At 39.4% G+C, this 25513-nt stretch overlaps 2 protein-coding genes across 3 annotated transcripts; both read right to left on the bottom strand.

Annotated features, from left to right (window-relative positions):
• Positions 1-9: 9 nt before the first annotated feature.
• On the bottom strand, positions 10-5586 carry atxn1l (ataxin 1-like). The gene is made up of 3 exons (XM_085269539.1): positions 5474-5586; positions 2631-3823; positions 10-2049 (listed from the first exon to the last, which is right to left on the bottom strand). Exons 2-3 carry the CDS (start codon positions 3699-3701, stop codon positions 595-597), a joined length of 2526 nt encoding a protein of 841 aa, XP_085125665.1. The 5' UTR covers positions 3702-3823; positions 5474-5586; the 3' UTR covers positions 10-594.
• A 2997-nt stretch (positions 5587-8583) lies between these two features.
• Positions 8584-25453, bottom strand: mtmr10 (myotubularin related protein 10). 2 transcript variants are annotated; one of them, XM_085269531.1, is made up of 16 exons: positions 24868-25453; positions 23383-23443; positions 20086-20222; positions 19518-19590; positions 18131-18273; positions 16088-16181; positions 15814-15958; positions 14429-14516; positions 14107-14195; positions 13758-13888; positions 13561-13630; positions 13212-13282; positions 12861-13033; positions 12575-12745; positions 11948-12127; positions 8584-11378 (listed from the first exon to the last, which is right to left on the bottom strand). In XM_085269531.1, the coding sequence occupies exons 1-16, from the start codon at positions 24922-24924 to the stop codon at positions 10767-10769; spliced, it is 2295 nt and encodes a 764-aa protein (XP_085125657.1). In that variant the 5' UTR covers positions 24925-25453; the 3' UTR covers positions 8584-10766. The 2 variants fall into 2 exon arrangements, with proteins under 2 accessions (XP_085125657.1, XP_085125651.1); XM_085269525.1 differs by having other exon boundaries at positions 8584-11381; positions 24868-25452.
• Between the last annotated feature and the right edge of the window lie 60 nt (positions 25454-25513).

Genomic DNA, 25513 nt, shown 5'->3' with positions numbered 1-25513 from the left:
TGGGGGGGGGGGGGGGGGGGGGTGCTTTTCATAGAAATAGGATCTTAGCAGTGAAGCAGATTAAAGATCCCTGGCGGTGATCTTTTTAATAGATCACGACTTGCAGGGTTGGTAGTTTCACTGCGATACACGTATATTATTTTTCTGTAGTCTGTGTTCTTCTGAAGAGACGGTCTGGTCAAAAAGGAAGCTAGAGTGATTTGAATGCAATGGAAACCTCCAAGTATGGTTAAGAGGAAGTGGAGACGGAGGAGGGAGGGAGGAAGAGAAATGCAGCGTATAAGGACTCTATGGTAGGCATTTCTTCAGCTACATACTTTCTGCTCCACTTTTCATGCCCCGCCCCGCCCCGTCGCCATGAACTCAGCTGGCTAGAGACCGAAAGGTCTGCATCTTTTGGCTGAGTGGCATTCGAACAAAATCAAACTTCTCACCAGACAGACAAGGATCTGGTCATTTTTTTGTATATTTTAGGTGTGCAAAATCTCAAACATTCTGAGGATACATTCACACTCTTTTTTTCCCTCTTTCTCTCCTTGTCAGACTCATTCTTACTTGTGGCAGTCTCATCTATAGTTGCTACCAAATGTGATGCTACTTCCCTGCATTAGAGCGCCCCTCAATGGACAGTTTGACCTCCTGTGGGATGAAAGAAGGCCTTGTGTGGCTGGAGCTGATTATCTGAGGGCGTGGCCCTTCGTCTCCCTTCATACTGTATCTTCGGAGGCCAGGCGAGGACCAGCGTCTCTGTGAGGCACCTACTGCAGCCTGCATTGCTCCCATCCCTGCCTCTGCAAAAGCAGAGCCTTCTGTGTGCAAGTGGTAACTGCTCTGGCTCCTTGGATGCTCTCCTGAGGTCCTACTTGGTCTGATGGGCGACTCAGTGCGGCCTACAGCCCCGAGCTGTGTGGCTTCCTCTTTATCGGCCAAATCTTTCTCTCCATCCTTCTGTCTTTCTCTGTGAATGCGGTCCAACCTGAAATGAGATGGTGGCCGTGACTGCTGAGGGGCTGGAGGCCCCATTAGCTGGTGACCAGGTCCTGATATAGCATTGGCTTTGCTTATAGTCCTGGACAGGTTCTGTTGTTGTTGCGTTTGTGAATGATGGTGCTGTGGTTGCTTCTGTTGTTGTGGAGGAAGCGGTGGCTGCTGCTGCTGCTGCAGGGTGATGGACACACACATGTCACCAACTTGTAGATGATGGCAGGCCAAGCCGTAGAGCTGGGCCGTGCGTTCGGGGCTGCAAGATGACCATCCCTGGCCAAAGACAAAGAAGGGGTGCTCCGGGGGCACGTCGATGGTCACTTTGCTCTGCTGCTCCCCCACAGTAAAATGAAGTGAAACCAGGCCGGGTCTCTGCTGGCTGGCGCGGATGTCCATCACCAAGCTTGAGTCGATTTTAAGCCCTCCGCTCACTTCGGCGCTACGCACAAAATCCTGAGTCTGCAGGTCCTCCACACGCTTCAGCTCCCCAGTAGCCAGCTGAATAATTGCCCCCTTCATGAAGTGCGATGGGTTGCAAGAAGCCGGTGCGGGAGCAAGGCTTGAAGTTAAGGCCTGAGTCGCATCTGCTGTAGGCTGGACTGGAGGCTGCGGGAGAGGCTGCTGCTGAGCTGTGATTGGCTCCACCCTTTCAGAGAGGCACACTCTGGCTGAAGAATCAGAGGCTTTAAAGCTTGGGCTAGGGGAGGCCAGTGTGGTAGAGGCATGGCTGGCTGAGGCATCATTAGCCTGTCCCGGGTAGTGTTGCTGTGGTTGCTGATGCGGATGACACTCCAAGGGAATAAGTACCGGTTGCCCATTGGCAAGCATGACAGCGTGGCCTGGCTGTCCTGCTTGCTGCTGGAGGGCGGTGACTCTGTGATCACTGTAACTCGCGTTCTGCGCCGCATACGCCGTTCGGCTGGAAATTACACCTGGACTCTCTCCGTGGACATCTCTGGCTCTGTGGCCACCCTGAGAGAGGTTCAAGGGAGCAAAGGAGACCTCTTTCCGTGCTCCGATACCACTTTGGTTAGAGGAAACCAAACGCCCAACCACCTGCTGCACCTGAGAGTTGAATAAATAAATGAGTAGTTATTTGAACAACTTAATTTCACAGAACAACTTAAAAATGGCTTTTGGTACGCTTCCTCACAGCAGCCTGAAGAAACCAAATGTGTAAAATATGAGTGGCTTTTAATTATTGAGTTCCTAAATCTTCAACCTCTCCAACAAGAGATTTCAGGCCAGACAACAACCACAAAATTATTATTTTTTAACTGATGTCAGAAAAGACAGACACCATAGAGCTCCCTCTGACTTCTTTTACAGAAAGGCTGTAAAATGGTTTGATCTGCATGGACATCATTTCTAGACCCTTCAAGTGTTCTCTATTGGTCATGCTCTGCTTGCCATGTTCAAATGTGAGATTTTCTTTGCATCAGGTGACGCTTCCCTTCAGTGTACATGTAAAACACAAAACTTAAGCTGTAACATGGAACAATGTCACACACCGTCTTATATCACTCCTGGCTCTTCTTATTTAACTGTTAACTTTGGTTTATTCTTTGTGCATTAACTTGTAAAGAGGCATTAAATCACCATTTCACTGTTAGAGGGTACGTTAGAAAGCCATCAGTGTGTCTCACCTCCAGGTCACTGTCCGGAGTGCTGCGCTGACCAGGAGAACTTCTCTCTTCCAGTCTTCGGTTCTGCAGGACTTTGTCTTGGCTGTGCTCCTGTGATGCTGAGCTGGATGCAACCTGTGGTAGACGTGCATTTCTGGCAGTGTAGACCGAGTCTGGTACAACCTCTCTGGCTCCCTGCTCTTTGTCCCCTCCATTCACCTCCAATTCATTCTCCTGCTGGGAACTGTGGTAGTCTCTGACAGCAGTGGCACCCCTTGCTCCCTGAGGGTGGCAGAAGATGGGCATCCCTCGGGAGCTAAGCTCTGTTGCAGGCAGGACTCCAACAGTACCAAGGTGCTGCTGGGCAGCTTGCTCTGAGGGCAGCATCAGTGGGACACCACTGGAAGCTGCAACTTTGGCAAAGGTATGAGCAGCCACCTGGGCCTGAGGAGGTGGAGAAACAACACCTTCTTGTATGACAGATGGGTAGGGAACAAGGTGGGACACAGCATGGGGCTGCGGGATGGTCCCTGAGGGAGAGATTAATGATCCTGGGACAAAACCAGGGGGGAGCGCGTAAGGTACTGCTGCATAAGGGGAACTGACAAACTGGAGAGAAGAATGAGGGATCTGTGCATAACCAAGAGGGGAATAGGGAATGCCAGGATGATGCTGCAGGAGGGGAGAGTGTACAGTATAGGCTGGAGAAATGTGGCTTAACACTGGGTGTAAACTGGTAGGTGAGTAGGTAGCAGATGGAAGGGCCACTTTGTAGAGCATACTGTACTGGTCAACGGGCACTGCCGGTATGCTGTCAGAATTATCCACTCCATAATGAAGCCCTGGCTGAGCTCGCAGCCACTCTCCAGAGGGGGTCCCTCCCTGAGTTTCACTGCTGGCTCCACAATTCTGGATGGAAACCACTTCCTCTTCTGCAATACCACCAGCAGCACTGCCAGCTCCGCTGTTAGCCCCTCCGACTGGAACCCCACCTCCCACTGTCCCTCCAGCTCCACTGCTGCTGTTACTTATTGGGAGATCCCTTTTCTTAGGAGGCAGGCACTCCTGATTACGCTCCTGAGCTGGTTTCATTGCTATCCTCAGACAAAGCCAGTAGCTTTATTGTACTGCACAGGAACTGAAACTTGCAAGCCAGTCAGCCCGCACAGGAACCAGTTCTGAAATCACCTGGTTCACCTCATCTACCAAACTACCTGAAAAGAAAAATACAATAAAATAAGACACATAATACTGTCTCATTGCATCAGTGCTTAAAACTTTGATTTTTAGGCTTTATGGTCGGCCACAAGTTGTGTTAGTTTACCCTCAACCACAGAAAGAAAGCACTAAAGCAAACCTCTTATGGTTTCCTTTTTTTGGTCATTCATATATACTAGTAAAGTCACAATGTGCATATTAAACACAACCAGGTTAGGGTATTTGCTGTGGCAATGGCAATTTTATTTATATAGCACATTTATTATATGCAAACTCAATGTGCTCAACACAGAAGACAAAAAATAAATAAATAAAATCCCAGTACAGGTTTGCAATGCATTCAGGAAGTAAAAACGGCAAAATATGATAAAACAATGTCTGAATAAAAAGTTTTTGAGCCTGTTTTTGAATGTATGCGTAATTGTACTTGATCTCAGGTGAAAGAAAAGGATCAGTTTGAGTACAACCAAAAAAAATCTCAGGCTTCAGACTACCCAAAACTCTTGATTTCAAACAGATTTTTCTGCTCTTATCTCTGTTTGACAAGTTCAGTTAGCATAACTTTGAATTATTCAAAGTTACTGTAGTAGAATCGTAAAAGAAAATATGGAGCTAGAAATGGGCAAAAATTAGTCCACTTTGAAAGGTACAGCTATGCTGATCTAAGAGCAGAATTTTGTTAATCATCTTTGATCATGTCTATCTGTAGAAGCAAAAATAAACCATTTGACTGGGAAAACAAACCCTTAAGCTGCTTGACATATATATACATACATAGTACTAATACATGAATACTCATTACTGTTTATTACACACAGACAAAATGTAATTTAATGCCCCATTTTCAAAAATTTAGCATTTTTTTATATTAACTACTTTTTACAGTCACATTTTAATACAATAAAACCACTGCAATTAAGTGCAATACATCCAATTCACACACTCCCTGCCCCCCTCCAGTAAACATTCAAGCTGTTCCATGTCTACTTGAGTAGTAATAAAGTTGGAAATATAACTGTTGCAATGCATATCAGCTTGTTTACTATACAAACACAACCCCATTCTAAAGAGATTAAAACATGCTGACAGATTTTTTTGGACAGCTCCTAAAAGGCACATTTGCTAATTTAGCACACACTTAATTTGAAAAAGCTTATATTTAAAAATAAATAAATAAATCAAAGTCCAGAATCCAGACTTCTTTCAGCATGACTATACGGGAAACAATGTGAATTTTCATCTAGAAACATCTCTTCAACTAATGCTGTAACAAGTCAAGAGTTTTCTTCCTGTTATCGCTACACTCCAGGGAAATTTGTTTACCGTTAGCTGACTTAGCTAAAGTTAGCTAGCTACTAGAATTCCTACTTTTAAGGAGAAAGAAGTGACAGTGTGACACTTCGCAGTGCAACACCAAGCGTAGCCGACGAGTTTAAATGGTAGCTAATGTTATACGAGGCCACGACGCCTATCGCTATAATTTATCACTGTGCATCAGCCCAGAGGTTCAGGCTAGTTAGCCCCACGGCTAAAGCTAAATGAACTGACTCCAGCCCTGCTCGACTCACATCAGCTCATAACTACGATGGCAGCGCGCGGGGAGCCTCTAATAAACGCCCGTGCTTCGTCTCGACCTGCACACATACCTCCAAATGTCATCGCGAACAGGAGTTTCTTTATTAAAAAGTTGATATTCGGAGGGGACAATTGAAGTAATCAAGGCTCAGGAGTCGAGCCCATTTCGAAGGCCAGCAGAGGCGCTCAACAATGACGTCACTACGTTTACTCCCTTAGATTAGGCGTGCACTACTACCAGCAGAACGAAGTTTTTATCCTACTTGCACATGAAAAATATAATATTACTTTTAATGCTGCGCGAACAGATACTCACAATTGCTTTTCTGGCAGATTTTTTCCAGTTTTTTCAAAATAACAGCAATAACACAACACATCAAAGCCAAAAAACATGGCGTTCATTCACTTTATTGCACATATAGATATTAGTATCAGTTATTTTCATTTCATTTTGTTTGCTATTGCTTTGTTTTGATCAGTGTCTGCCTTAGCTTTAGTTTTTACAGAGATATGACTGAAGTTATATTGTTATATTATAAGGGGTACAATCTGACAGGGTCAAAACAGGTATAGTATACAATATACTATTTTATCTACAGTCATATAGACATCCCAATCTCAGTAAACATGTGAATCAATTCCAGCCATTTTTCACAGATGTGATCAAATTGAGAAAAACTAAATACATTTCCTGCATGCTGGTGTGTCTTATTTCAGTCATTTATATAAATACATGTTTTTGTAACGTCTAGTTTTTGGGATTTTCAGTTTTTTTCATACCCACTTACTATTTAATTTGGGTGTTGTGAACTCTAATAACCTCGGTATAAATTAATTAAATGTACAATACGAGGTGTCACACAGCAGGGGGAGCTGAAGACATGCACCAAATAGAATTTACAATTGGGTAGTAACTTCATATTTTCTGTAGCATCAGAAACCCTCCATTAATTTTAGTCATTTTTATAGCCTATGTATATTAATAGTTAAATGCTTATGCTTCATACGTTTGTTTTGGTACCTTTAATCATTTGATGCAGTAAAATAGCCGTTTCATTTCAAAAACAGTAGCAGTACATAATCCTGTTGTCCTGAAATGACGATCTGCAGTTTTTTTTTTTGTGTCATCTCCTCTGCAGATGCTGATTTGACTGAAAAAAAAATATGAACAAAGGCTTTGCTTTTACATGAAAAGAGCAAATTCTCTGAACTGACAAACAGCGAACATGGAGGTTCTGAAAACCAGAAAGTGTTGCCTTGTTGATAATCCACCTTTGAGTTAAACAAAAGGCATGTGACTGTAGAGTAAAAATATGCAGGTGTGTCCACATTGGCTGGAAACATCTGAAAGGTGCCAGCCCCAGCACAAGGCCTTTACAGACTCTAAGAAGAAATATGTTTTTCAGACATTTCTTCAAAGGTAAAGCTCACACGCAAGCGGTGATATTTCCAGTTCCCTTACATTGCACACAGCTGACTTACCGTGGCATCTGTCAGTGAGATGATACAGTGGAGCAGAACTCTTGTTGATGCTGGTAGTTATACCAGTGTTTTTACTTCTATGAACTGAAAGAATGTATGCTCTATAAAAGCAAGCAAATTTGTATTTTCAAAAAAAGAAACTTTGTAACACACTAGCCTAAGCTCATCTTAGAAGTTTGTGTAATGTTTCAACAATCAGCCGACAGCCTGTAACAATGAAATCAGTAACAACAGTGCTACTTCAGGGCCCCTTTGATCCTGCACATCATGCAAAACTGACAACAATGTTGACTTTTTTTTGCTTCTTATCCTGCAAATTTTGTTTTTTTAGTAGTCAATGAGGGTATCTCATAAGATCCATTGGTTATCCATTGTTTTGGTTTTGTAGTGTGGTTGACTGATGTCCATCTAAAAGCAATTCTCATTACTCTGCAATCATCTAAAAGGTTCCAAGGCATGCATTTGGGATTTGTTTTCCAAGCTTTTTCCAAATTAACTTCAGTGGTCTCCTTTAGATAAAAAAAATAAGGCTCAGAATCATCAGTCAAACCAGCTATTCGCCAGGTTATACTTCTATCAACAAGTTTGGTTTTGCAGATATTCTCTAAGAAATTCCATGATGATTATAAGTTCTCTGACTATCTCCTACCACAACTCCGGGTCCAGACAACATTACTGAACAAAAAAACCCATCTGAGAAAAGTTCTGGAGCTGCGTAACAGCAGCATTAGTGACACTAAACTAACCACTACTGCACCTCACCTGTTGTAATCAGCAATTTTATTCTGAGCCACTGTCAAAGGGCACTCTGGGTAATCAGAGTTATGCTCTTGCAGGAAAACCTCAGCCAAGATTAAAGAGAGACACTTAAGCTGAAGTGCAGCCTCCTTAAAAGGTCAATCTCAGATATAGTTTCTCCTTTTGTATTCCAGCTGTGCCATTTCACACACTAGTTTCATTGTTATGGAAGTACACAAAAATGTAATGCCTCCATGTCAACATGCTATTAAGTGTAGTGTAATTAGTGCTACATAAAATAATGTTATTTGACAACCTAATGTGTTTGACCTCTGCTATCTGTTGATCAACAGTTGATCAACAATGTATTATGAATGAATGATGAATTTTTATGAATTATGTCTATTTTTATGCTTAAGGACAACAGATGGAAATTAGCCCTTGGCTATAATCTGGTATGTTTACATTCATGTAATTTTTTTTTTTTACATTTATGTTCATTAACATGCACTGTCCTAAATAAATAAATAAAATAAACAAATAATGTTAAAAGGGTTTATAACAAATCTATGAATGTATCCTACTAAGATAAAGTCTTTAAAATCCATGTATAACTAATGACACCATACCGAGGATGGTAAATGCGCTGGCTCTTAGGCAGCTCTTCTTTATTCTACTTGAGGACTCAAAGTTTTTGTGTCCATTGGTAACCAGCAGGTGTTTGTTGGGGGGGGGGGGGGGGGGGGATGGTTTGTTTTCCTCATTTTGCATTAATGGATTTTTTCCCCATGAATATCAACTTGGTAATTTTCATGCCACAACAAATACTTTCAAATTAGCTGTGATAAAGACATATTATTGTCATGAACATGTCATAGAAAAGCCAGAACACAGTTTCATTTGCAAACTTATGTAATGATTGGTTACTAGTACATATTTGAGCTGTATTTTCTGTTATGAAAAAAAAAAAAAAAGCTTCAGTGCAGTACCTCCAAATTTAACTAAATTTACACAATTGGTACAAATCAACAGGTTTTAGAAAACTAAGATAAGCCGACAGATTTAGAACAAAGTTACAAAAATGGTCAATCTTCCCAAAAAACAAACAAACAAACAAAAAAAAAGGCACAGAGGACGTCCAGCAGCTGCTCCATCCCTCTTAGAGAACATTTGCATATCTGAATAAATACATCTGCTGTTAATCGATATCAAACGGTGCCACAGAAGAAGCACGGTCATCATACACTTACAGCAGAGTGCAACATTGTGAATTAGTGGAAAAATAACACAGCATATAAATATCTCTTCATAAAATATAGAGACTAAATCAAGGATAAAAGTTATTTAGTACCATTAATCAAAAATATTAATTGGAAATTTTCAAGCATATACAATATTTATAATATTTGCCAAAAATTATATTTAACAAATCTATCCTATATACTGAGTAAACTGTGCAATTAATAGCAGTTGGGAGAGCAGTTTTGCACTCACATTATACACTACAGAAACACCTGAACTAGTTATTGCAGAATAAAACCCTCATATCACTGGAAACTGATCAATCCAGCATCGCAGGACCACTGCGAATGACAAAGGGTTTGACAATAAACGGCATTTTAACATTTTAAAGAGGAATTACACAGTGATCTTTTACTGATGCCATTGATGATGACATTTTCCCCAAACTTGCCAAGACAGCACACAGTTGCACAAAGAACAGCGGGGCATGTTTAGCACTACATCTTCAGTTCTTGTTTTCGAATGCTGCCATTAGTCTCTGCAGAGTAAATGTATCAAGAGAAATGAGGAAGGATACAGTATGCTGAACAGTGTGTGCAGTTCATGCTTTTAAACTTTTCATTCTCTACAACTGAACCCTGCAAAGTCAAAATTACAGGCACATGCATTTATGAGGCTTTGCAGTAACCAGATGACTTCTTGCTAATGTGCTGCCCTGAAACTGTGTCATGCTCTCTGAATGCTTGGACTCCGTGCCTGATATCTGATTCATCATTTACCAAACTAGGGACTGGATTGAGTCATAGCATCTGTCCATCCCTTTACTTTGAAGAAAGAAAAAAAAAATTACCATTCAGCTACTATTATTCTGAAGAATTTCTCCTTGGTGCCTTACCAGAAGGCCTCTAAGTTTAATAAAGCTGCTTCGTAAGAAAAGAGGAAATATCTACCACAGATTGAAGTCCTCACAGCTCCATTTCCCCGCAGACTAAAAATACAGGTCCTTATTGCTGCTTCCAAAAAAAAAAAAAAGAGTTAATCTACAGTTAGACCCTGAAATCACACCATTTGCTACCAATCGCAAAAACCCGAAAACAAAAACAACCCTTAAAATATGGGCACTTGTAGCAAACAGCAGTAAGTTTGTGCAAGAGGAAAAACAAAACAAAAAAACCATTACATTCAACCAAGGCAGATCTTTTTTTGACGCATAATACATGTTAGCAGTATTATTTTCTGTTCCTCTTTCTGAAATATAAATTAAAAAAAATAATCTTCAATTAAATCTCCATGAAGGCACAAGCAACTTGACTACTTGGAAGTCAGTGTTCAGTGAAAAGCATCATTGCTGCTGCAACACTAAATGGGCAATTTTTCTTTAAAGTTCATATAACATTACTCCATTTCAGTGAGACGTCTTATTGACCAATAAGAATTCAAAGAAATAACAATTTAACTCATAGCACTATCACAAATATACCTCATTCCATTATTGCTTTAAAACATACAGTAAATCAGCGGTAAATGTCAGAAAAGGTGTATTAAAAAGCACTCTTTAAGTAGATGGATGACAAAAAATAAAAATACATCCATCTTAAAAGTTATGATCTTTCACAGTCATACAAGAGCTCATGGTAAGGCCAATAATGATGTGCTTACAAGACTGAATTCCTCAACTGTATTTTTCAGTGCTACAGACATTACTCTAGAAATTACCTCAGATTTGGATGCAGCATCAATGGCGCAAGTTCTAGCTTATAAATAATTCAGTATAAGTCCAAAATGGCATATATTTCTAATTCTAAGTTTAGTTCTTGGTATTTAAGAAAGAGGTAAGAGAAAATAAGATGATTAGTTGTTAGAAAAACCTGTACTAGGCTCAAAAAAGTGAGTCCTACGTCCTCAGACGGTGTCATTAGCAAGAGTCTCTGTTGAGAGCCAGATCCTTGCACCATTCAGAAATTTGCTAATGGGAGTCCCTTGGACAGTGCGGCGGGAAAGGTTGCCCGTTGGGGTGAAAGGAAAGGAAGATGTAAGGCATTCTGGAGGTGTAGAGGGGTCATCAGGAGAACTGGCTTGAAAATACATCCTCCGTTGGTCTGTAGGGTTTCCACCTGAGCTGGTGAGTGGTGTGTTGCCTGGACTGGTTCCCTTATATTGCCTGAGTTGGCTCTGCAGTATCTCAATTTCATCAACCAGCTGGGAGAGCTTGTGGTAGGTGGTGACTGGGCCTCCTTTGGAGATGCAGGCTTCAGGAACCCAACGGAGAAAGAAGAGCTTCCAAAAAGCCATATGAGAGGGCATGAGCAAGGGAATCAGCAGGCCCTGCAGGTCAGCGGGTCGAGAGAACCAGTCCTTGAAGAAGCGCTCAGATGGACTTAAGTCTTTCACTGGTGTCAGCTCAGACTTCAACTCGTTAGCTAGAGAGCTTCGTCGGGTCAGGGACTCCTCCCCACCCTTTACCCCATTACGCAGATTTGTGGGCGTCCCTCGTAATGTGGAACTGTAGGCTTTCTGCTACAAAAAGAGGAAACACTGAGAATTAGACTATTTTGACTCTCTCTGTGACAGGCTGTACTGCAAAGACTCTAAAAATGACAATTTAAAATGTATATTTTCTGTTTAATAATCCACCTTCTGTACATTTACTACAGATATTTCAGAGGACAAAGGTGACTCGATACAAATTTACCTACATGTCCTTTGACTTCTATAAATAAGAGATAAGTGGAAGAGAGACTACTGTATTTGCATTCTTTGAGTTCTGTGAAACTTTCCCTTCAAATGACAGGAATTCTGTAATTACAATCTGACTGTCAGAAAATTGCCACTTTAAAAATCTTAAGATGTCAACCTCTTAACGACAGAGAGAGAGAGCATGCATAACGACAGTTTAAAAAAAAAAAAAAAAAAAAAAGAAGGGGAGAGAGAGAGAGAGAGAGAGAGAGAGAGAGAGAGAGCGAGAGAGAGAGCGAGAGAGAGAGCGAGAGAGAGAGCGAGAGAGAGAGCGAGAGAGAGACCATGCACATGTAAATGTGCTAATTCGAATCCTGAAAACTGGTGAACCTCAGTGCTTTGCGTACCTTGCGTTTGAAGGTTTTCACTTCACCGTTCTGAACACAGGCAGCTCCTTTGCCTACATACATGGGGTTGTTAAAGAGGGTTTGATCTTTAGTTGAGAACTGCTGTGACCACTCCCAAACTGGAGGGAAATACACAACCTGGTCTTCTCCTTGAGGGATGGCTTTGTGCTTGGCAAAGTCCTGCAGAGTAAAGACAATGTTACCCTGTGACTCTGTACGTAATAAGAACTACTATACTCTATAAAAAGCAGCTTCCAAAGCGGAACAGTTTCAATACATGAAAGTAAGAAGGAGAAAAAAGAAAAGAAAGGTCCACAACTTGCTTTTGTCTTGACCACAAGTTAAATGTTATCCTCTCTTTTTGTTGTACTCTTTCCTGTCAATTATCTGGCACGAACAGAAGGAAATTACAGTCTGAAGCATTCAGTGACACATCCTCAAGTTATGCTTTCCTTCTTTTCTATTCATTTCCAATTCATTATTCCTCTTCATTTATTTATTTTTTCCACAGACAGACCTCTCTCACAAACATACACACAGTTGCATTTACTGCTCATTATGGCATTTCCACTGATGATTACATTTATCCAGATCAAGTGCATACATAAACATTAATCTATCCCTCACCATCAAGTGCTGGGCACGCTGCTTGGATGAACTGAACAGGAAAGTACTGAACAGTGGGATCCACATGCTGTCACTCAGTACTGTCAGATAGGTCTCTGTGAACTCAAATGCTGCTGGGTACTGGTTCATAATCTGCCACACGCAGTCCAGGAACAACAGGAACAGTGGGGACTTTACCCATAAAACAAACAAACAAAAAAAAAAAAAAAAACAGATGCAGGAAGCAGGGGTGTCAAGTCACATCTCTTGAATAGTTGGATTAATTTAAATTACATTAATCAAGTACCTCCTCTTTGTCATTTTTCTTCAAGTGGTTGCATCTGTCCAAGAAGCGATGGCCAGCCATCACCCACTCCTTCTGCACCAAACTCTGAAAGCCAATGAGGCTGCGATAGCGAGGGTCCAACATGAGCTGCATCAATGCGGATACTACACAGTTTAGGTCTCGGTCTTCCTCTTCTGTGCAGGTGCAGAACAAAGGAGTAATAAGTCACAGACTCTTATGTGGCACTGATACATTAAATGCATATTATTGTACATTTTAAGAAAAACTTAGCTGTAATATAATAAATGATCGAAAAACATAACTCCACATGCAGGAGTGAAGGCTACAAAATAAGGCTCAAAAAGAGTTTACCTTGAAGAATGACAGAGGAATTCCCTCCCTCTAAGTGATAGACCATCTCAGCAGAGTGTTTTAAAAAGGCCCTTTGGTCACAAAAGAAACAAACATGTTAACTGCATTGATATTTATTGTCAACCGTTATCATACCTTTAGTCTTTTCTGCATCTAAATAATCCTGTGCAAACATGAAAGTGTAAAGAAATCATTTTAAAAAGCACCTTTTAATCCTATATTCTAGATTTAACTGTGACTCTACAAACATGCAGCCTTATGGTGCACTTTAAATTTGTCCCTTTAAAATTTTATATGACCCTCTTGAGTTTACAATGCACAGTCATGCACTGTCAGCTTGTTTACATACCTGACATATTCAAGCCATCGAGAGTTTTCAATGGTTGAAAGCCACCTCTCCTCAGACTCCTCAAACGGATCTGCACAATAAAAAACATTAGTACGTTTATATGTATAAAACTGTACACGCCAATGCCATTAAGTCTCCTGCATTTTTTCAGCAGAGCATTGAATTACACTGCTTTTATAAGCTGCAGTGGAGCTCACCTAGGATACATATCTGCCTCAGTTTAACAAATGCGCTCTGGATGTCCAGGATAGAAGGCAGACTCTTGTCCAGATCCGATCTAAACGGTTCATTGCGCTGTGGGTGGCTTTTTGTGATAGCGGCAAAGATTCTACAACACAACACCACAGACAGTGATGACAAGATGCACACTTGACTAATGTAAACAATTTAAATATCAAAAACCTGAGCAGAAACTGAATGTTCAGACTTGTATTTCCTTCTCCTAAAGTAGCACTTTCTTAATGGACTGAGAGCTGAAAATCTGCTAGAGTTATTTAAAAAAAAAAAATCATTTTCAATTTAGGTTCTGAATCTGAATAGTCTTACTTCTGCTCAGTCTTCTTTAGCTGTAATGGATCAGTTAAGCTGGCCATCCGGACAAGAGCACTTCCATTGGAGTGACTCCAGCACCACATCTGCAAAAAACAGACATTAATTAAACAGTCACTGATCAGCAACAAAGTAATAGTGAGGCTCTGATCAGTTAAATTAAACAATAAGTGGGATAACTCCATTGGTGGGCCTGCGCTTTGTCTGAAAAAAAACACTGCAGGTTAAATAATGACCTAAATGGAAATTATATTTGGAAGCATAACGTTTATTGGAGACTTCCGATAAACGTGCGCTCTGTTAGAGTGTAGATGCTCACAGGGATGCGACGATCAGTGAATGATGATGCATACTGCATCAGATCTTGATCTGTCAGAGATGACGGGACTACAATGTGCTCTGGAAGACTAGAAAAGAAAAAAGAAAAAAAAAAAAAAAGAGAGAGAGAGACTGGTGTTAACACATGAAACAAACACAAGACTTCATTTAAAGCGGATTAAGTAAATAACAACTAAGACACTAACCCAAAACAGAGTGAAAAAAATAATAATAATAAAAGGTATAAGTGGTTAACAAATTTATTAGACCACCATCTAATAAAGGTATATGGCACAGATGCCCTAAATTAATAGTATTGGAAAAAAACAACATCTCAAAATATTTGTTTATGTTTCTAATCAACCGATATGTGCAAGCCCTTTTATTAAAATCATATTTTTAATGTTAAACTACAATTATTGTTATATACTTGAATTATGTCATTTACAGTTTTATAAAGAAGCAGAAAAAGGTGAAGCACTTTTTAGATGACAAATTACAATTATTTACCCATATTTCTGAAAAGAAAAATTAGTTTTAGTGGTTGAATATTACACTTGATGACTCTGCAGAGAAGTCCAGCGTGCTGGCTTAAATCTGGGTATAAAAATGGGACTTCAGTCTGTCAATTGCCAAATAAACAACAATGTCATTCTTACTTTTAAATAAATTATTTTTCTTGGTTTTATGACAGGTGGTCTATTAAATTTCTCAAGTAGTATAGTATAAATGTGAAAGCTTGTAAGGACTGGAACTGTTTTGCTATCGCTTTGGATTATTTCAGGCCCATGTTGTGTGTTTGTCTTGGTGAATAATTGATCCTCTGTAATGAACACCAGGGGGCGACTCCTTTGGTTAAAAGACTAGATTTTATAATAGTTGACTGAAAACAGAATTTGGCTCCCTTCCTCTGTGATCTTGAAAACTTTCTTGACAACTCAATGGCTAGTCTCCAGTTATACTGAATAAAACATGAAGTTCATTTTGAAAAATCACAGAGTCAAAAGGGAGGATTTTCCAGTCTCAGGACATGTAAACTAAGTTTTTAGCCAGTGCAAGTCAGAGCCACTCCTTTGTCGTCATGTCCTATTACAAAACTACCAAGATGACAACAGTGAAGACGCTCTTCTCCAGGCTTACTAAAGGGCAATATCACTCTGGCTACGACCATATACTGTCTATGCTTTGAAACCATCTCTGGCGATAATGCTGCTGAACTGAGATGAATAGACTGTTTTGTCAAAACCAGACTGACATGTTAGTTTTTGTTTTTCTTGTCAGGTACCTCAATATAGTGTGGAAAAGGCACATTATGTCACATGTCATCAAAAAAATGATTTTAAAAGAAGTTTGTAACAAGTAGGACTGAATGCATGAAATAAAAACCTTGATGAGACGGTATAACTCTGGTTGATGGAGCACACTCTCCACTCTGAAGCATTCGTTCTCTTGATTTCCCGATCCCAATCAGAGGAACGGTCAAAAATGGGGGTCTGTAATCCTCTCGGGGTGGAACCATTGACTCGTTCCTCTGAGAGAAAAACAAAACAAAAAACATATACACTTATTTATACATGGAATTAAAACATTTATCACTTTCAAATAATATGGCAGGTCTTTTACAAACAGTGAAAGAACTATAGCAATCCACAGGCGTTACCTTTAGATTCATGGTATCGCCGTCCTTGATACTCAAAGCCAAACAGCAGTTGAAGATCAGCTGGATGAGAGTAGTGGGCAATAGCCAGGCAAACCTATAATTAAAAAAGAGAACTACTAAGTACTATGGGATATGCAGTACAAAAGAAGTAGAAGTGAGAGGTATAATAAATATTGTCAAGGCAGATTAGGTTTCATCATAACTTCCCAGTCCAGGTTTATCCAAGTGCTAACATTAACTCAGAGGCATGTTTTTTTTAAATAATAGCAACACAAGCAGTCAACCCTGGGGTAGAAAATGTCTAACACACATTCTAGTGCTCTGAGTTCAGAGCTGAATCTCTGTGAGGCTCAACTTTAGTCATACAAAGCAAGTCATTCAGAGCTAAAGCTGTGAATGATACTAGAGGGCACAGAACAAGTGCGTGCGTCTGTCCTCGTGTGTGTGTGTGCGGATACAAAGGCTGCTCCACACTCTGTAATTTCCTATGGCAAAATGGGCCATTATAGGCTGGCATAATTCCATATGTCAGAAAAAGAACCGAGTCCTGTTTTACGCTGTAATTACATACATGGTGTCCATAAATAAGCTCACAAGGAGTGCAGGAGGGGAGACATTTTTAATTTTAGTGCTCTATACATAATCAACCTTAAACAGAACATGTATATTTCCACAACTGTGCTTCTGGGCCTACTTGGTGCCTACCAAACTGTAGCTCTACTAAATGAGCTGGGCATCAATAATGAACCATCTGTTCTCTGTGCAGGAGATGAGTCAGAGTTACACTGCCAGTCGTTCCTACAATCAGGATCAAATTCTGCTTCCTCTGCTTTGACTGAGTATTGTTCTCAGGGTCCTTTCGTATTGTACCTTCAGCAAATATGCTAATTGAGAAGTTCCTATTCTAACGGAGGCTGACAAAGAAACACAGAAAACCTGGTCTAATATAAATATTGCTGTCACAGAGGATGTGGTCATAACTTGAAACTCAATGTGGGTATGTAGTCAGTATGGGAAAGAAAACGTTTGGTCAACAATAACCAACGTTTAAATCGAAGACTAGAAAACCAAAAGGTTATTTCTAAATAGTTATTCAGATACAAGGCATACATTTATAGGCTTGATTAAAGAATGATTAAAGAACTATGATTAAAGATTAAAGGCTATGATTAAAGAACAACTGTTTAAATCTGACACCTACATTAATGTGACAAGTCAAAGTTTTACTTGCAGTAAACTTTGGTGAAAATGGTGAATGTGGGAAATGAGGTAGCCATTGCTCATTTTCTTAATGCTGCTACCGTCACTACCAACATATCACTGATATGATGCACAGTTGTTCAGTATTATCATAGTTTAATAGTAGTTTCAATATCCTGTTTGGTTACTGTATACAACTTATTAGCACTTCAAATATCCACCCACAATTTCCTGTTTGCTCTGAGAAAATAAATACTAAGAGTGTCTCATTAGGTACCCTGTTCAAATGCTTATTAACTCTTTAAATGTTTAACCATGTTACAATTGCCAAAATTCCCAAGATCCCCATGTCCATCACTCTTCATGAAAATAATACTTGGGGGGGGGGGGGGGGGGTGTCTAAAATCCTTTCAAACAAAACCTGGTACCTGGTCCAATGAGTCTCTGTGACAGATAGTACAATCAGAATTTTTTTTTTTTTTTTTTTTAATATGTGTGATTCAACCCTGCATTGTATGAACAATCCCAGTTGAGGGTAGGGGTGTAATGATGAGGGAGACATTTCTCTTGACACCATTCAGGCCCCACAGCATCAACCAAGCTTCATTTAGATGCCACATCCTAGCCAAGTCCTAATGTTGACCACGATGTACCCACAATAAAACATGCCCTTTCTGCAGACAAAAGGCCCACGTAGTCCCCAGACCTCAATCCACTATATCAAACTTTTGGGTCACATGTCAGTGTGGGGTCTAAACTAGCATTATGTACCCAGTAAAGTCTCCTAAACAGCTTAAATGGGCATTCTGACTCAAAGCATGCAGATGTTTCGGTTTCACTGACCTTTCTGGCACTTTCAGGTCCAGCTTCTTCAAAACAGAACCGTATCATGCGCAAGTCTTTGCAGTACAGTATGAGCTCAGTGGGGTTGAACTTCAGCTTCTGGTTGGAGCCCAATACTTTCTTCTTTCCCTTTGTATCATTCACTGAAAGGAATAAACACAAAACTTAAAAAGAAAACAAATTTTTGATGACTGAATTTCCAAAAATTTACTATTCTGTGGAGTGTACTGCTAATGAAGGACACCACTTGATACTTGGTAAACTTTGGCCCCATTCTCTCCTGTCTCTGTTGCTGCCTCTTTGATTTAATTAATTGTTATGGAGTTCTACTGTGCTTATTTCACTAGATTCTTATGAAGAACCTAACAAACATGGTTAAAACAATTTAGCCTGATTAGCTGGGCATGCTAACTTTAGTTGGATTCTAATAGTACTCATTCTCCTATAATACAACAGCACCATGTAAGCCGTTTGAACTACTTTCCTCAGCAACCTAACTTATTAAAGTCACTACTTTATATTGCCGCATGATGACACTGATGGCATAATGACAAGAGGAACAGGGTCGAGCAAATCACAATGATTTGACACAATATTCAGATTAAATAATGACAAAAGACCAGATTTCATTAAATATATGCATCTCTTTCTTTTTAACTGCTCAGATTTGTATTTTATTCAGATATTTTTATTTGGCTGCCCTGTGGGTAGTGCTGGGACGCTGTGTTGTTGTACCATCGGTGCTGCTGACAGCATTTTGTCACATCTATCACAGTGCATGTCTGCAGTTAATTTTATACCAGTATTTGATTTTATAAGTGAACCAGCATTAAGGTCTTATTTTATTCCCGATGCCCTTATATTTGCTCTTGTCCCACAGTGATAGTGTCCTTAGATGCCGAGGTCATACAGCTCAAAAACAAGCTGGGTAAAACAAACCCTCATAACACAATAAACCTTGTTCTGGACAGACACCCTCACAGTGTCAGCAATGGACTGCAGTGAGATATATAAACAAAGCTAATCCTAAGCTGGGTAGCATTGTTGCTAAACACTGCATTAGCCATGAGATCATTTGCTATCAGATCACTGACCAGGAAAAAGGGAATGACACTAGGTGCTCCTATACAATGAGTGGGCAAAGCTTCTGTGTTTGTGACCACACAGTTGCCAAATGCACAAAATGATGGCCTAACATCATTAATAAATTTCACATTCTGTGCTCTAATGGGATTTCAAGACATTTCATTTGGGCTCAAGGAATTCCAAGAATATTTTCCTCACAAACATTAAGAAAAGAAATGAAAAAAAAAAGAAAAGAAAAAAAAGAATATCAAAGCTTTTCCTTAAAATTCTTTCCCTAAAATTTGGAATTGTAATGAGATACCTGTTACTACTTGCTCCAGACAGGTCAGGGGGATGTCATGCTCTCCGAGCAGCAGGTGGGACAACGTGGACTTCTGTAGTGAAAGGAGAAAAACAAAAAAGTAGGTTTGATGTGTTGCAGAAAATGTATTAGCCCCCAAAACTAACTGAAAACTGTCTTAAAAGGCTGTTTGATATATTGAGTTAACTTTCCCAGACTAAGCAATGATCCAGTTCCATTTTCTTATCAAGTCGCCAATCTGCCACATAGGTGGAAATGACGTCTGTTCTCTCACTTCTTGTGCGATATCACTGACAATGTAGAGCAGGAAAGTACACGAGTTTTCCTTCCTCTTTGAAAGAAGGCTGTAAAGTAACAGTATTCAATCTATTCTGCAGCATGGTGCTGGCGATACTAACATATATCACATCTAAATATATAATTGAAATTTGCCCCCCCCCCCCTTAAAAAAAAACAAACAAACAAAAGACAAACGAACATTAGGTACTCTTAAGAACCTCAAAAATGAATTTTCACACTATTTTTCCTCTAAATAGCTTAACTGCTACTAAGAAATCCACTCAAATACCTGCTTTGGTGAAGTGTCCTGAGGAATGAAGGACACCTTAAAGTTGGTACATATCAGCTTCCCCCAAAGGCCTTCTTGGTTGTTTTCAGTGCTGATACATTTCCTCACAAAGTTCACCTCATTAACTACTATCTCACCTAGTGACAAATAAATGAGCAAAAAGACCAGTGTAAATCCAAAGGTTATTGCTGCAATTCAAAGAAACAAGTAGAAAACAAAAATTGGAAACTCAAAGGAAGTCCAAAAAACAGCTTGTGTATTTCCACTATACTGACATCAATTTAGAAAGGTATCATGTTGCAATACAGCATCAAACTGTTTTATTTATGCTTTATATTTACATACATTCATAAACAGTAAATTCTGACAGAATACTTTTCTGGACAAAATGCATACTCCATAATTGCATATACCATCTCTTGAACTTATAATTATACATGCAGACCTTGCTTAAAATTTTAATTACACAATCATTTTCTATGCTTCTTATACTGGGAAAGATTAACACTGCAAAAAAATTTCCACACAACCTTTAAGTTAAATTATGAATGGCCATCAGAGGAGGACAAAGGAAAGCAAAGAAGCCTGAATACTTAAGCTGACCTAGATAAATTAGAGAAGAGGGAAAATGAAACAATCATATCACAAGTCAAACAATGCTGACTTTGAAGTATACGCAGACACAGGTGAGTCATAAAAACATGGACTTTAATCAAGACGAGTACCTGAAAACTCTATTCACAGCCGTACTCATGTGATATATTGTAAATTATAAACAATATCCAGAGAGTGCATTTTCTTTTGCCTGTGCGTGCATGATAGCTCTTGTATAAATAAAAATCATTACAATTTCTTGCAGCTACTTTCCCCATCTACTGCTACTTGATATGTTAAGATGGATGGTGAAGCAGTAGCTCAGATCTGGGTTTTGCTGACAGTGCAGAAGGAAAATAGTCACAGCTTGCAAAGTACACCAATGCATGCTGATACACATCAATTAAAAATAATCCCACAAACTTTACCGCAAACTAATAAGTAGACAGCAGTAATGCTATAATAATGCTATTAACTTCTTACTAAGTAAAGACTTTAATAAAGTATCTGCGTTTTTACAAGTCTTTGCATGCTTTAACAACGATGTCACATCAGATTTAAAAAGCAAGTCCACCCAGTCTAACAAGGTTAATTGTACTTCATAATACTGGAAGGAAGAGTACAAGAAAGAAATACTTAACATTATTATGCTTTATGAGAAACTAACGTTTTAGATCAGGGTTAGACCCAATGACTGATGGAACTCGAGTTAACTCAGGCCCTCCACCGCTGGATTTTGGAGGGGCAAATGTCTTCATACTCAAAAGGATGTCTCCATCGTTTCAATTTTCTTTACGTTTTTACAAACGATGATTAAAAAAAACAAAAAACAAAAAACACAGCAAGCATTGGGGTACTTTCCTTAGAAAGTACATTAGTTGAGCCAACAAGATACTGAGATCACTCTTGCATATCTGATCACGTTTCTCATGTATGACTGCAAAAGGATGTGCTTCTAAAGCAAACACTAAACAATTTAAAAAGCTGGCGCTAAAAGCCAATTCTCTCCACACACCTCTTAAATGTCTGCAAAAAACAAGTGAGACGGTAACCCTCAGTTCTCCCATATCTAAATGGGTCAGCATTTTTCATACACCATTTACATGAGCAATGCAGACTTTGTACCTTCACGTGAATCCGGCTATAAAAGGTTGGTCTGCAAATTTTAAAAAGATGAGAACTGTTACAGAGGGTGGAGTTCTTTAGAGGCGAATTCAAAGCCCTGCCTCAGAGGAGTCAACTGAGAATGCACAGTTAAAAATAGGGAAGCTAATCATGTAACCTGTTAGTCTGTCTTGCTCACAATTCAAAAAGGGAAATAACCAACAGCCTTCAGGCAATACCACACTTACCTCCTAACTAGTACATCAGGTTAGTTAAATCTGTCATCTTACTTGTGACCTAAATTAGCCTACACTTTATTAAACTACAATTTTACATGTCACATGACTGAAAATGAAAAACAGTAGCTCTGAAGAACTTCATTAAAAAAAAACAAAACAGTAAAACTTGCAACCAAAATTAGGCTCAGTTTACAGTATATTATACAAAGAGCACGACAAGCCATTTCCACAAGGCTCACAAGCTCCCAGATAATACTGAAACTACTAAACTAAAGGCTTTCCTGCTGTTTCAGTTAATGATACAACTACAGTCTGCCATTGTAATGATAATATTTGCATCAGTAGGCACATCTTGAACGGTTGAGATTCCTAAGCTGAATCCACTTTAGCTTCTAAGTTTAAAGGCTGTTGTTTCCTGTTAACAAAAAAATGTTGACAGGACAAAACACCATTCGGGTGACGTTTATAAATAGTTATGAAGAGGAATTTCTGCCAGAGCACCTGCTGCAGTGCAGTTGACTAGATGTTATGATACAATCGTATCGCCTATCAACCACGTGCCAAAAGGCTAAAATGACCCACTTGTGATAAAAACAAGAACAAGCACAGTAAGACTTCATTAAAACTTTCATTGCACATGTAGTATGTCATCTTGTTTCCTAGCAACCAGGTTGCAAGTTTAGGACATTTCTACAACGCCTTCCCTTTTCAGACCCAGAAGAGGGGCAGTCTTTTATATACAGTCTATGTGCAAAAAAAAAACTGCCTGGAGCCATTACCAGTAAGTCAGTCTGCGGTGGGCATTGTACAAACTTTAATAGTCAAGTATTGAGACTTTGACACTAGATAGCCGTCTAAGGAAATGCACCACCGACCCTGTGTTGCAAATAGTTTACTAGAATAAAACAAAAAATAAAAAGCAGAAACATTCATTCTAGTTCTCCATTTCATGAACCTTATGCTCAGTTCTCACAGACACCCAAGGTATCAATTTGTACTGTGAACTGAAATAGAATAGCTGCTTTTGATAAAATGTCTCTTTCATCTGCATCTATTGAAACAAAACCATTCATTTTTCATTCATTTTGGACCAACTATTTCACATTTCTGAAGTCACTAAGAAAAATAATCAGGCATAACTATTAGATAATTCTGCCTGCTCTCTGCTTAAAGCAGTAAACCTCTGTAACCAAGCACAAAACGTTTTAGTTAATGAAAAACTGCTCATTCACAGATTATACACAGCACACAACTCATGAATGCAAAATATGAGACACCGTGTAAACATGAAAACTAACTTCTCTGTGATCAAACAAATTTTAGTGACAACTATTCTAATGCAGAAAAAAAAAAAACTTACCTGAAAGCAACTTTGCCTCCAACTTTTTAAGAGGTTTTTCAACTGTATTCTTCACATCAGTCTGGAGACAGACACACACATACACCACATCTTAGTTAGTCATTTACCAGCTCTACAGTTAATTAGTTAATAAACAATTAAAATTATGCATCTTTACACTGTAAGAGAGTAAAACCTGCCGGTCAAATGTGTTATTACAATGTCCGAACCCCGCAAATCATAGTTTAAATTAATCTGTGCTCTCCTAGCATTCAAGCTGAACATCCTGTTGCTGTTTTGGCAAATTACTGTTGCATAAACACCATCAGCATGCCCCAGGTAACAATACCATTGCCTAATTTTTGCTGCTTACAAAATTAGGTACCAAGCATGTACAGCTGTCAGCAAATGCTTATTAAAAACTTTCCTGTGATGCTGTGACAGTCTGTTAGTATCGGGACGGCTGTGTGCTTAAAGTAAAACTCTACTCTTTGAGATTGAGTAAATGGATGTGAGGTTAAAACACTAAGTTTCAGCTGCAGGAATTACTTTTACACGTTGGGCTAAAATTTCTACATGTTACTGCTTATACTCATATTATACACAGTTATGGTTTTATTTTAAAACTAACATTTGGTGATCCCTGCGCTTAAATGCTTGACAAAGCAAAATTTAAAAAGTTTTTTTTTTTTTTAAAAATGATCAAAACCTTACTTTAAAAAAAAAAAAAAAAAAAAACACACACACACCCCACAACAACAACAACTCAGTACAACTTGATGAAGAACTGCCATCCTGCTGAAGTTTTATTGTTAAGTGCATCACTTCTAGCCTCACCCAAAATGTGAAATGCCCAGTTTTAAATAATCAAGATACACAAAAACACTATCATCACCAGCTCGGTAATCAAAAGAGCACAGCCATCCTTATTATGTACTTGAAAACAGCGACTTTTTTTTAAGTCACACAGATACAAAACACTTTAAAACCCTTGTACAATGTTTGTGTTGGCCTTTCTCAGACAAGCACTGGTTTTATTTGGGTTGCTCCGCCAGCGACTGTAAGCAAACACTTACCCTGTCTAGAGCTGCATACACCTGTAGGCAAAACATGAGACGCCCAACCGCTGGGTAATTATTTCTCTTTTTCAAAATGGTGGCACATTAGCTGTATGTTTGTTAAAGGTTTCATTTCTCGAATTTATACGAGAAATGGGTGGGGGGCTTTTTTTCCTTTGCTTGTGCCACCTTGTGACTTTTCACTTGACATATATAACCGTAAAGCAAAAGCAATGTGGTGAAGTGCTTCCCTATTTTATGGTACGATGGTGCTGCAGAAAGAAGATACCTCCGCTGGCATGGATGCTTAATGTGCAATTCATGTGTTACTTATCTGACAATGCGCAAACACGTAGAACAGCAAGTTAACAAAGTGTTAATCAACCCAGGCAATTACTGCGCTAACCAAAATATGCTGTACCATTATCGATCATGAGCCCGTACATACCTGAGCAGGAGGGAGATAACACTTGAAGGTCGGTTTCGTGACTTTGGCAGGAAACATTGTTTATGTAATTTACGTTCCCAAACGGACGCCTGGCAAACGATATCCTGCTGCCAGTAATATTAAAAATAATATAATAAAAACTATCCAAGGGAAAATCTTGGAGAAAGTTTCTAGGTCAGCCCTTAGCTGAGCAAATCCAAGATATCCGTGTGTAAAACATTCATTGAGACACTGTGGGCAAGCGACGGCAGTCCTTCATTTTGTGAAGTAGTCAAGTAGCAGATGAGGCTGGCTGGCAGAACAAAGTTGACAGAAGTTGACGCTGAGACGTCGGCGTTAGCTCGGTGTTAGCTAGCTAGCTTAAAGTACTATATCAAGTTTATAAATATCGCTCCCATGCACAGAAAAAAAAACTAAGGGAAAAAAAAGATAAGACGCACTGGCTGCGTGTCTACATTTTCTTTACACCTGTTACAGTTTTAGTTAACCTTACCGACTTCCTCAAAGTCTAACTAATTCAGCCAAACGCAGTACCTGACGCTGTAAAGGATTTAACGGCCATGTTTATACAGAGCAGAGGTCCCGCCCTGCTTCCGGGCTCCACTCCACTCCGAGATCGTCTTTCATTAAAGTTTCCGAAAAGCTG

This window comes from Mchenga conophoros, linkage group LG1 (assembly GCF_057382185.1).
Source record: "Mchenga conophoros isolate Kocher_MC1m ecotype Shallow Benthic linkage group LG1, M_conophoros_male_GT1.1, whole genome shotgun sequence".
NCBI classification, from domain to species: Eukaryota; Metazoa; Chordata; class Actinopteri; order Cichliformes; family Cichlidae; genus Mchenga; species Mchenga conophoros.
The sequence above is the reverse complement of the archived record's forward strand: the minus strand, read 5'-3'. Positions and strand labels throughout refer to the sequence as shown.